Below are 12,285 nucleotides of genomic sequence, written 5' to 3' on the forward strand. Positions count from 1 at the left end.
TGTTGCTTCCCCACCTCCCTCCACACTTCCCCTTCCTACTCCCTCTGACCAAATGCAAATATTTGTCTTATTGATATTTTTGTGACTTCCATTTCCCTCCATTAGGCTACAAGAAGAGAAGTAGGTGGTAGAATCGGGATTACAGGAATAAGGTTGTGCTTTGTATATATGTGGCACTTAATGAATCTGTCATAAACTCCAGAAGAGAGGGAGTGAGGTAGTTAAGTGTGAGTTGTGGCTATCTACCCCAACACCTTGAATATGCCCAAAAATAGGAGATTTAAAAGGCTGCTCCCCTATTCATCACACTGTCAGGTGTAGTCTTGAGGGTCAGTGTTCAATGGGCTTCCCAGATCCAAAAGCCCTGGGGATCCTGGCTGTAAACACATCCCCATGCTCCTCAAGGAGACCTTGTTTGCCCTCTGGCTGAAGATCGAGCAGGCAAGCCAGCAAACCTCAGTTCTACCTTTGTACTTAAGTAAAAAGTTTGAGGATTTCTCCTTAACCCTGGTGACACACGTGCTGTAGGGGAGTCTCTGTTAGATTCTTAGTTAGGTCTCCCTTTGGGTTAACTGTGTAGGGAATAATTCACATCCTGTCTCATGGTATAATTCCTGTATTATCTCAGAATATAGGAATGGGCCTCCTGTTTTGCACATGTCCCTGAATTTACATCTATTTTCCCTTTATTAAAAAAATCAAAGTGCCTCTAGAAACGTATCCCTCCACTTTCAAGCAAAATTTACATGAACCATATGGAGAAGATAGATATGCTAATCTTTGTAAGAATTGGCTAAGGGATGAACTAAATTGCCTTCTGAATTTATTCTGTCCTGACAGATAAAGAGGCAGTTTCCTATCTTGCCTCATTAACAGGTAAGAGAGAATCTCACTTTTCTCTTTAAATGAGATTGAACCGATATATAGGCTGAACTCTATAGTTTTATGTGCATTTTTTTTAACCTGGGCCGCTTAAATCAATTGATATGCTTGTTAAAATGTGGCCTTACTCTAGACTTACTATATCAGAATCTCTGGGGGTTATGGATCAAACTTTGCATTTTTAACAAACTTCCTACATTGTGAGTAACAAACTCCCTAAAAATCACTGTTTTATGGGGATAACACTCAGTTATCCCTACACACTCATGTGGCTAAATCTATTGGTCAATTCACTCAACCTCTCAGCAGTATCTGACCTGTTTATCACTCCCTCTTTCTTGTAAGCCCTTCTTTATTGGCCTTCTGGCACATTCCTCTTTCCTGATTTTCTCCTCCTGCACAGACTATTTCTTGTCCGTCCCCCTTGCTGGATCCTTTTCCTTTTCTAGGGCTTGGTTGTGGAATATCTTCTTTTCTCTATTGATACTCTCCCTTATTATGTCCCATGGCCTAATACCAGTTATAAGCTAACAACTACCAAATATCTATTCTCTAGTTTCTACCTCTCCACTGAGCTGCAGACGAGAGAATTCAACTACCTATTCAATATTTTCATGGGTGTAAATCAAATAACCATCTCAAACTTACATGGTCAAAAGAGAACTTGTGATTCCCAAGTCCAGTTTGCCTTCACCCTTCTCTTGCCCTGCTACCGGCTCCTCCTTACCAGTCTCCAAGTTCCTTTCTTATCCCTCTCCATAGTCTATTCACTGCAGAGAGGCCAGAGAAGTCGCCTAAAATTGTAAGTCACTTTGTATTCAATACCCTCCAATAACTTCTCTTCACATTTAAAATAAAAACACTTGGGGTGCCTGGGTAGCACAGTCTGTTAAACATCTGACTCTTGATCTCGGCTCAGGTCATGATCTCACAGGTTCATGAGTTCAAGCCCTGCACTGGGCTGTGTGCTGAGGGCATGGAGCCTGCTTGGGATTCTGTCTCTCCTTCTCTCTGCTCCTCCCTCACTTGTGCACTCTCTCTCTCTCTCTCTCTCAAAGTAAATAAATAAACTTAAGAAAAAAAAAAAAGGAAGAAACCCTTATCACAGTCTACAGCTCCTACATGGTCTGGTCTTTCCCTTTCACTCTGTAGTCACTTATCATCCCTTGTCTCTTGCTCACACTGCTCTCAGCACATAGCCTTCCTGATGTGCTTATGGCTCCTGCAGGGCCTTTGCACTTGTTGCTCCTTATCCCACAGATATTCACCCAGCCTACCTACTCTTATTTCACTTGAGTGTCTGCTCAAATTTCACCTCCACAGGGGGCTTCTCTGACCATCTTCTCTAAAATAAGACTTCGGCTTTATTTTTCTTGGAAGCATTCATTAGCACCTGATATCCCCTGATATATGTTTATTTATTTGTTTACTGTCTCCTACTTTTGAATATAAACAGGAAAGCAGAGAATTTGTCTTGATCCCCAATTTTTAGAGTAGGGCCTGGCACATAGTAGGTTATCAATACATATTTGTTGAGGTTGTAGGTAATTATTATGATGGAGCAAGGGAGAAAGAGTAAGTTAGGGGATTAGAAGAGAAGATCACGGTTGATAAATGACCAAAACAAAAATGCCCATAGTCCAAGGCACTGAAATTATGACTTTTTTTTTTTATTGAACTCACTACAGCGAGTCCAATTTCCTGATATTAAAGCATCAGTGTGGGAAAAACAATAAAACTGACTATGCTAGGTTTCTTTTCATATGGATTACACCATCAGCAAGGAATCACACATTCTAACTTCCAGGCAAATAACGTTTTTTGAGCATGAAATGATTTGAGAACAGATTTTTTTCTTAGGGACAGATTTTTTTGAACTGCCATTCAAATTACTGTTTATTTCTGAAACATGGTATGTTATAAAGCATTCTTCAGTGGGAGATATTTGTCAACCAAATGTCCACGGGTTACCTTGGTCTTCAAAAATTGTGATGTTAAATCTCTTTGCTGTTCCACTTCACTGCGAACATGATTGCAGAAGGCCACGGAGTACTGACGACTATAGAAGGGACTGAAGTTTTTGATGGTAGCCTCAGTTTTCCCTAGAAAAAATAAGAAAATTAGAATTTAGAAATGTGGCATCTCTTACAAACTAGACACATATCTACCCCACTAATACCACTGTTTTCCAGGGATTTGTTAGTTCACATTTCCTGAGAACTTTGCAACATGCCATACGTGCCTGTATCTCTCCCTCCCCTTCTGACGTCATCTTGAGAGTCTCTGCTGTCCCTAAGGACCATCCATCCAGTAACCAATACAATTTTTCTTCATCTTACATCAACAACCCATTGCCTTGGCTATAAACTCAGTCATCCTTCTAAATCCCTATATGACTACCATTCTACCTTATCCGGTTCTCCACTCCAGCTTGTTCTTCATTCCCTTCTACCTCCAGTCATCCAACTCCTATGCAGTAATCCCAGGGGCCACCATTTCAACTCTGCACACACATCATTCCATTCTTCCTTCGATCCTTGAGTTCCACCTCATCTCACTGACCCACAGCCCTGGATAAAATCGACCAACTGTTTCTTCTAGTTCTGCTCCTATGTTTCTGGTTTAAATTTTTTATGTGACTCAAAGCCTTATATAATTACTATGAGGTAGAGGAAAACACTTTAAGAGTCTAGAGACCTGAGTTGTGGTCCCAATTCCAGGGAGACAGAAATCAGCTGGATGTCCTCAGTCAAGTCCCTCATTCTCTCCAGGCTCCAGTGTCCCTAACTATAAAGGAAAGTACTCACTAGTTCATGCTTTTATTGAAATCTACATGACATTGAAGTACAACCCTGGAAGTACAGCTGCCTTACAATAGTGACCAACAACTGCATTATGATGACTTAGCACCAGAAGAAAATGAAGCTTAGGATCAATCATGGGGGGGAAGAGGGGTAGTTTGAGGACTCAAGATGGAGAAAGAGGAGGGTCAGGCACTAGGAATATTCTTGAACTTTTCCAACCTGTGCTTATTAGCTTTAGAGAGTAGGTTAAGTTGCAAAGGAGGGAACGGAGAAAAAGAAATAGGGGAGAAAAGGCAAAGGAATATTCCCAGACAGATTAGAAATCCTCACCTTTCAAGGACTTGCTACAAAGTAGAGAAATAAACACAGGTCTCACTGGCTGTGCTTACAAGCTGTTAGTCCTTGGAATAAGATATAATCTTGAGAAAAAAAATTAATGTGCTATAACAATTCCAAAATATTTTAAAATATTTTCATGTGAGCTTCGCATAATTTTTGTTTTCAAATTTGATATAGTCACAGAGAAATATTAAAATATACTGGCAAGATTTGTTTAGAGCTATTATGCATATAAAATTTCAAAAATAAGTGAAGAGTTCTAACCACATAGATTGAGATACTCAATATGAGAACCTTGAATTCATAGCTGCCAACTTCTATACGTATGGAATCATAGCCCCAGACACCCATAGTGTATGAATACTCTTTCTATAGAGAATCCTACTTTAGATCAGGCATTTAGATCTACTCTGTATGAGGAAAGGGGGAGTTCTTCCTTATTCCCTCAATAAAATGACCTTTTTTGGTCATACTTATGGGCTTTAATAACTATTACTTGAAAGGTGTGTTGAGACCCACTAATAATAGGTTCTGTAGAAATGCAAATAAAAGCTCCTATAATTTGAATCAGCATGCTTTTGCTTGCTCTGTGAGTCTATGGTATTACTATTAATCTGTATTTGCATAATACTTTAATATACTTAGGCTTTATAATTATCTAATTGGTTAATATTTTTTTAGCTTTTATATAGTGCATAAGAAATAAAATTCTATATCCTTGTCTATAATTTTCTTACATAAGAGTGGGATATCTTCAGGAATTCTCACAATGAGAATGAGCCTCACCTCACCGAAACATAGAAACAATTAACAAAATCTGCCCTTTGGGTCCAAGTGACCACTATTTTGTCTCGCAGAAGGGCAGCCTGCTAATTTATGACACTAATTTTTTCACTCTTGCAAGCACTTGGATTTAAATGAAAGAAGGTGGATGCCATTTTATGATGAGCTCTACAAAGCTTTGAAACTTGATTTCCTGCCACATCACAAAGCCTCAGCCAAGGATGCCCTGCCTCTACTGAGGTGTTATGATGCCACCACTCCCTCCCAATGTATGAGAAAAAATGCTTCTGTGATTTGAGTACCAACACATCTTCCACCAGGCAGCATTTATAAAAAAGGGACTACAGCTTTCTATGGTAATTAACCTAACGACTGGTTCAAAATGTGAATGAAACAGCTAACTATCATAAGTTCTAGGGGGAAAAGAACCTCAAGTGATTCCCAAAATATATCTCGATTTTAGATTAAGCCTATCTAAACCCAAACAAAGGAACACCTAAGTAGGGATCTTGACATTTAAATAAAAGCCTGGTGTTGGGGCAAAACACCACCGTGGTTAGGAAAGTGGACTCTGGAGTCAGACAAACATGGCTTTGGGTGCCATCTCAGCTACGCACCAGCAGTGGGGCCTTACACAAGTTAACTCCCCTCCTCGTATAAAATGAAGACAGAGGAGCAATCTCATCGTGTTACTGAAGCACACATGTACATGAGCAGGGGAGGGGCAGAGAGAGGAGGAGACACAGAATCTGAAGCAGGCTCCAGGCTCTGAGCTGTCAGCACAGAGCCTGATTCAGGGCTTGAACCCACAAACTGTGAGATCACGACCTGAGCCGAAGTCAGAGGCTTAACTGCCTGAGCCACCCAAGCGCCCCTGGATCTTGTCACTTCTATTCCCACAATATTTGTTGATCCACCCTGTTGCCCCCACCCAAACTAGTACAGCTTCAACACCATAAAAGTCTCTTAATCTGCCCTCAGTATTAATCACAGCAGAAAAAAACAAAACAAAAACAAAACAAAAAAAACAAAAAACCACCAAAAGCATACTAGCTCTCAGCTCCAAAAGAGGAACAAAAAAGTCAAAGGCAGAGTGGGAGTTGGGAATGCCAGTGCTGATACACAGAGCCTGGAGGATTATGGGAAATACGCCAAAGCTTGGTCAGTGTGGCCAAGACAGATTCTGGGGAGTGGCCAGAGTGAGTCCAGGGCTGACAGAGCAGAACATGAGAGGCTGAGTCCCAGCTGGCCACCATGGTTCCTCTCATGAGAAAGCTAGCACAAGTTAACAAAGGCCCAGACGGTAGAGTAGGAAATTGTCCTTCAGATCCAAGTCTTGCCCTTAATGCTCCCAGGGAACTCTTGAAAATCATAAGAGGCATTCCTCATAGTCATAGAGGTACAATCCTCTTGGTCCTGGTCTGACAAGTTTCATTTGACACGTTGCTACAAGATCATTGTCACTACCTTCATAAAAACTTCAACAGTTCCCCATTGCCCAGAGTAGTAACCACTTAGCCCAGTACCAAAGGCCCTGTGATCTGGCCCCAATTGTCTTTATTTTCTACCTCTCCTACTCAAATGAAATCTCCTTGTCCTCTGTACACGCCTTCACCCCTCCTCTCTCCCGCTAAACGCCCTGCCAGTCACTTTCAGATCCTTCAAGCCCAGATGGAAATTCCAACCCCAACAGAGGCTTTTTTGGCTCTCCCCAGGTGGAAACAATCTCACCTTCGTTTGTGTTCTCCCAAAACTGTGCTCCACTTTGCTACAGCTGTTTAAATATAGCTCTTCTCTCCTCCAAGGGTATATACTGTATTTATGTACTTAGCAAATATTTGTTGAATGAATGAAAGAATGGTTGAGTAAATATTTAAGAATAAAGCAAAGTACAATGCATCATAATCTTGAAACCCATGCAATGTCCCCAGAAAGGAGAAAGCCCCAATGCTCAGCTTGAATATTTGTTATTAAAAATATACACTTTCAAAGCTCAACTCATTTGTTTTTTCAAAAAAAAATAAGACTCTTACTGATTAACTCCTTTTCAAAAAAATTTTTTTAATGTTTATTCATTTTTGAGTGTGAAAGAGAGCACAAACAGGGGAGGGAGAGGGGGGCGGGGAGAGACACAGAGTCAGAAGCAGGCTCTGGGCTCTGAGCTGTCAGCACAGAGCCCGACAAGAGACTCAAACTCATCAATCATGAGATCATGACCTGAGCCAAAGGCAGATGCTTAACTGACTGAGCCACCCAAGCGCCCCCTGATTAATTCCTTTTAAGCTTTTAGATGAATTTTGTCCATGAAATTAGATGTGGAGAATTATTTACGAACAAACACCTTCCTTATTGTTTATTTTTCTTGACCAGTCTGTAATCATGGGAAGTATATAAGTGTCTAGGTAAAACTTACATGAAGTCTGAATAGATTTGTATATTTTTTTATTCTAGAAGTTTTTTTGCTAACCTTCCAGATCTGTAGTAATTCAACTTAAATCTAGTCTTTATCACTAGTTTTCTTTCTTGAAAGATACTGTTTGTAGTGGATTATTTCTAGTTTTCCCATCATCTGCACTGTCAATACAACTATAATCTATTCTAAAATCTTCTCTGAAATATATTTATCCCTGCTTCAAATACTTTTAGAAAAACAGCTGATAGGTAGTGAAAGATATAAACAATCCAAACATTATTTTGCTATATTTCCTTCTAATATTTTTTATAATTATTTTTTAATAGTTTGAGAATATTATATTTTGTGCCCAGTTTTATTTACTTAACATTTCATCTTTGTTTTTTTCCCTATATTACCTTCCAAAAATCACTATTTTCAGATGTCACATTTTTATTGTTACTATGAAGAAGAAAAATACAAACATTTTTAAAAAATGGATTTATTTAACAAAGTGGCTATTTCCTGAAAACCGAGCCAAATCCAGACATTAGAAGAGGATTAATTAAGCCTTTGACACATTTTCGTAAACACTGTTGAGGTTTCTGGTGAAGATTAATTTGGGGGTGGGGGGGACACCTGGGTGGATCAGTCAGTTAAGCATCCAACTTCGGCTCAGGTCATGATCTCACGGTCTGTGGGTTCAAGCCCCGCGTCGGGCTCTGTGCTAGCTCAGAGCCTGGAGCCTGCCTCGGGTTCTGTGTCTCCCTCTCTCTCTCTCTGCCCCTCCCACACTAGCACTCTGTCTCTGTCTCTCAATAATAAATAAACATTACACACAAAAAAAGATTTGGGGAAATAAGAGAAGTAGCTCTAAAAAATATTTTAAATATTTATAAAATAGAGTATAATACCCACTATTGTTTTTCCCCCAGAGTTTCGTAAATTATAAAAGTTTAAAAGTCCTGATGAATTATAACATCAGTTATAGTCTCAGGCTTCTGAGCATCATCACTGTGCACCTTAGGGTGGAGAAATCAGAAATCCCAATTCACAATGCAAAGGTGCAAAAATCTAATTACACAGAATAATGCCCAAGGACTCTCTCTTCCAGTAAATGCCTTAGAGAATGGGGATAAATTGGATTCTCCATAATTGAACTAAATGGTGTGTGTGTGTGTGTGTGTGTGTGTGTGTGTGTGTGTGTGTGTGCTTAAGCACAGTGATGTTTTTGAACAGATTCCATAGGAAAAGTAAAAAATTCTTCATGGGCAGCCTTAATCCCATCAACTCTCTGAAATTTATCTGGCAGGAACTCTACTTTGTGTTAAAACCAAGAAATATATAAACCAACTTATGTTCTCTATGATTTACTTCAGATATTAATCCACAGAAGAGAAACATAGAACTCTCCCAAGAGCTTATATTAAATATTTCAAAATCATGCCAGGACCCTCTGGATAGAAAACAGACATGCTTAGGAATAAACAAAGAACAGTTTCCTCGTTTCCAAAACTCATAGAGATCCAAAACTCTGAGTTAGGCTTGCAATATACTTGCCTTTGCACTGTTAAAGACCTTCAATTTTTTGCAATCCCTGTTCTAAAAATGGGCTCAGTATCTTTAATACGGCCACAAAGCTTGACCTGTTAAGAGCATTCCATGAATCCTCATGTACTTACAGATGCTATGTAAGGGCCAGACACCAACTCCAGTGGGTGAACAGTGTGAAAATTCAAAAAGGAAAACCTAACTAAAACGGAGTCAGAAGGTTTGGCAGGGGAACTCTCACACCCTACCACTCTTCATTAATTGCAAATCCAATAGGAATAGATGGACCCAGCTGATGGATACTACTTTACTATCCCAACAGGAAGAAGAAAAGCTTTCCTCCTCCCCTAGCAACAGCCCCGCCAATGGGAGAAAGTCACAACTCAGCCAATGAAAAACCACTCTACTTCCACTCCCAGTTTACTCCAATGGATTTTTTGTTTATGACAGCCTTCCCAACTTCCCCTTTACCTCTATAAAAAAGTGTTCCTCTCCCCTTTGTTCAGTGGATTTGCTTATGATTTTGCCATAGCTTGCTTGTCCCAGATTGCAATTCTCTGCTATTCCTGAATAAAACCCATCTTTTTCTGGTAAAATAACTGGCAGCTTTATTTTGAAGGTTAACAGCAGAAATAAGAACAATGTTTTCTACAAATGGCCACAGCACTGAAATAAATTAAGGTGCCCATCTATACTAGGGATTTAGTAGAATAATACCCTCACAGGTTAATAAGAGAAATGGAGGAGACACCAAGAAAGGGAAAAACACTAACGTGCTATACATTCCAATGCCCATTACCTTATCCAAGGGAAAATTTAAAATCCCTGTGGTCAGCTATTCCAGTGAACAGCTTTCTAGAACTTTGCGATCTTAAGTCTGCCCTCCTCTTTTTTTAGAGGAAGAAATTATAATAGTATTGTTGGAAGATAGATATGTATATAAATATACCTGTATTTTTATGTACGCATTTTTCTTTAGCCATAATTAGATGAAAGCTAACTTTAAATTTCATTTCATTTGGAAAAACGTGCTTGGAAATTTTCAAGATTATTTTGCCATTACCTCACAGCATGCTTCCAATTTTCCCATGACACATCTGATGAGAATAAATCTTGTTTATTTTGCCACTTCTCTAAGCTGTCTAATGTCCCCAAAGGAAGCTGCAGATTGGCTGTCTTTTTCCTCATAAATATGAGAGGGATGTGTGTGAAAAATAAAATTAAACCCATCTGACACAGCTACTTTTTCAGAAAGCATCACAAGAAGTATGAATTCAGAAGGAATCATGGTTGCCCATTAGACAGCCTTTTTTGGTTTTGAAGAAATACATAGCTGAAATTCACAAACTGAAATGAGATTTCCTTTGCTCCTTTTGAGTCTAATTATAGTTATTAAAATTTTTTGCACATATTTTATCAGAGGCTCTCAGATTATTCCAGAATCCTGAAACTATTCTTTGCTTTGAGATTGCGACCGTATAAATGAACACAATATGCACATTAAAAGAAATCAGGCCAGACTTAAAATAAACCAGGCAACAAGCCTAGGAATTTTACTAAGTGATTCCCCTTCCAACACAATAGGTCCTGGTGTCTCTTCCAGGTTTCTCTTTATTTTCCTAATTATATTCTTTTTTTCTTTCATTCCATTTTTCTTTTCCTCACACAGAAGTATATTTGCTTGAAATGCTTTCTACTATAGTTTCTACTTCTCTCTCAAGAATCTATACCATTCGTGTACAAAAAAGTGCACTTTTTAGAGAACTGTATTTGGGGCTCAGATACGTGTTTTGTTAGTCTGGGTATATGGGTAACGATAAGTAGGGGTGACTTGGCTAGGAAAATGAAAGATGATAATGCTGGGCTTAGGAAGGTGCAGGTAGAACTTCATAAACTAGTCAACATTTCTGTAGGCTAGCTAACTTTCTGAAACTATTTACAAGGCTGATAAAGTACTCATTAGTGAAAATTATTTTAGCATGCTCTAACTTATCCTCACAAGAATTTAAGAACTGCCAAAATGGTTCTCATTCCTATCCACTTAATTCAGTCAGGCACTGTGTCCTCTGAATACAATTTTCTTGATAACAACCCAAGTATCTCCAATAATAAAGTCAGATCTAGCACAGTCTAAAATACAGCTCATCACATGCTTTTTTGACAATCTGTTGCCAGCAAAATAGTTAATCACGAAATTAAAATATTCTTGTGTAATGTACATTAGTGAAAAATTATCCAAAGCGATTATATGTGATGCTCTAAAAAAGGAGACAGAAAAAGGCCCATTAACTCTCTAATAGAAATAACTATTTAGATAGTATCAAGTTCTATGGAAACCCCATTTTTTCTATGGAAATTGCTCTTCTATAAAGTGATTCTACATGGTCCTTAACAAATGTCCTGAAACTTTCTAAGTTTAGCTCTGTTTGGAGTCCAGTCCTCACAGGTGAGATTCATTTACTCTAAACTAGTCATTACAGGCACCAAGGAAATTAAATATGAAAAAGAACTATAAGTAACTGGGACTGCCTTCCACAATATCCCTAAGAAAGCAACTTGAGTTCATCTGGACGGTAGCACAGATATGCCAATGCCAATCACATTTCAACTTCCACATATTAATGAAAAGATCAAAGTTACAGACCTCCAGAGCTAGGTGGGATCATAATAATAAATTCCAATGTCCTCCTATTTTCAGATCAAGAAATTAATTGTCCTGTGGTCATAAAACTACTGAGTAACAGAACATTTGTAAATGTTTTTTTAAATCAATGTCAATTTTTGGGGGCACCTGGATGGCTCAGTCTAAGCATCTGACTTTGGCTCAAGCCATGATCTCACGGGTCGTGAGTTCAAGCCCCGCGTCGGGCTCTCTGCTGACAGCTCAGAGTCTGGAGCCTGCTTCGGATTCTGTGTCTCCCTCTCTCTCTAACCCTCCCCTGCTCACCTCTCTTTCTCTTTCAAAAATAAATAAACATTAAAAAAAGTTTTTTAAATAAATCAATGTCAATTTTTAAAAATGTTTTATTTTATATTTGAGAGACAGAGAGATAGTGCAGAGGAGGGGCAGAGAGACAGAAACAGAATCTGAAGCAAGTCCCAGGCTCCAAGCTGTCAGCATAGAGCCTGATGTGGGGCTCGAACTCATAAGTAGTGAGATCATGACCTGAGCCAAAGTCAAACGCTTAACCAACTGAGCCACCCAGGCACCCCAGTCAGTGTCAGTGTTTTTAGCAGAGTTTTTCTTTCTACTAAATACTACATTGATTTTTATAGAAGAATTCAAGCACTCCTTTTTTTTATTAATGGAGGAATGTAAATAATCTTTGGTAATAAAAACCATATTGTCAGGAAGCCTTGTGAAATGATCTTAAATTTGAGTAGAAAGATTTTTGTTATGGCCAATTTTGTGTGTCAACTTTACTGAGTCATGGGGTGCCCAGATACTCTGGATGTGTCAGTGAGGGTGTTTCTGGATGAGGTTAATATTTGAATAGGTAAATAAAAAATGAAGATTGCCATCCCCAATGCTGG

At 38.9% G+C, this 12,285-nt stretch overlaps 1 protein-coding gene across 1 annotated transcript in view; it reads right to left on the reverse strand.

The window, feature by feature from the left end:
• NIBAN1 (niban apoptosis regulator 1) overlaps nucleotides 1-12,285 on the reverse strand; it is a 153,018-nt gene that overhangs the window by 86,559 nt on the left and 54,174 nt on the right. The window contains exon 2 of the mRNA XM_045452675.1: nucleotides 2,854-2,984. Coding sequence (XP_045308631.1) covers nucleotides 2,854-2,984 — 131 coding nt within the window. The remainder of the gene's footprint in view (nucleotides 1-2,853; nucleotides 2,985-12,285) is intronic.

Source organism: Leopardus geoffroyi, chromosome C3 (genome assembly GCF_018350155.1).
Source record: "Leopardus geoffroyi isolate Oge1 chromosome C3, O.geoffroyi_Oge1_pat1.0, whole genome shotgun sequence".
Classification (NCBI taxonomy): domain Eukaryota; kingdom Metazoa; phylum Chordata; class Mammalia; order Carnivora; family Felidae; genus Leopardus; species Leopardus geoffroyi.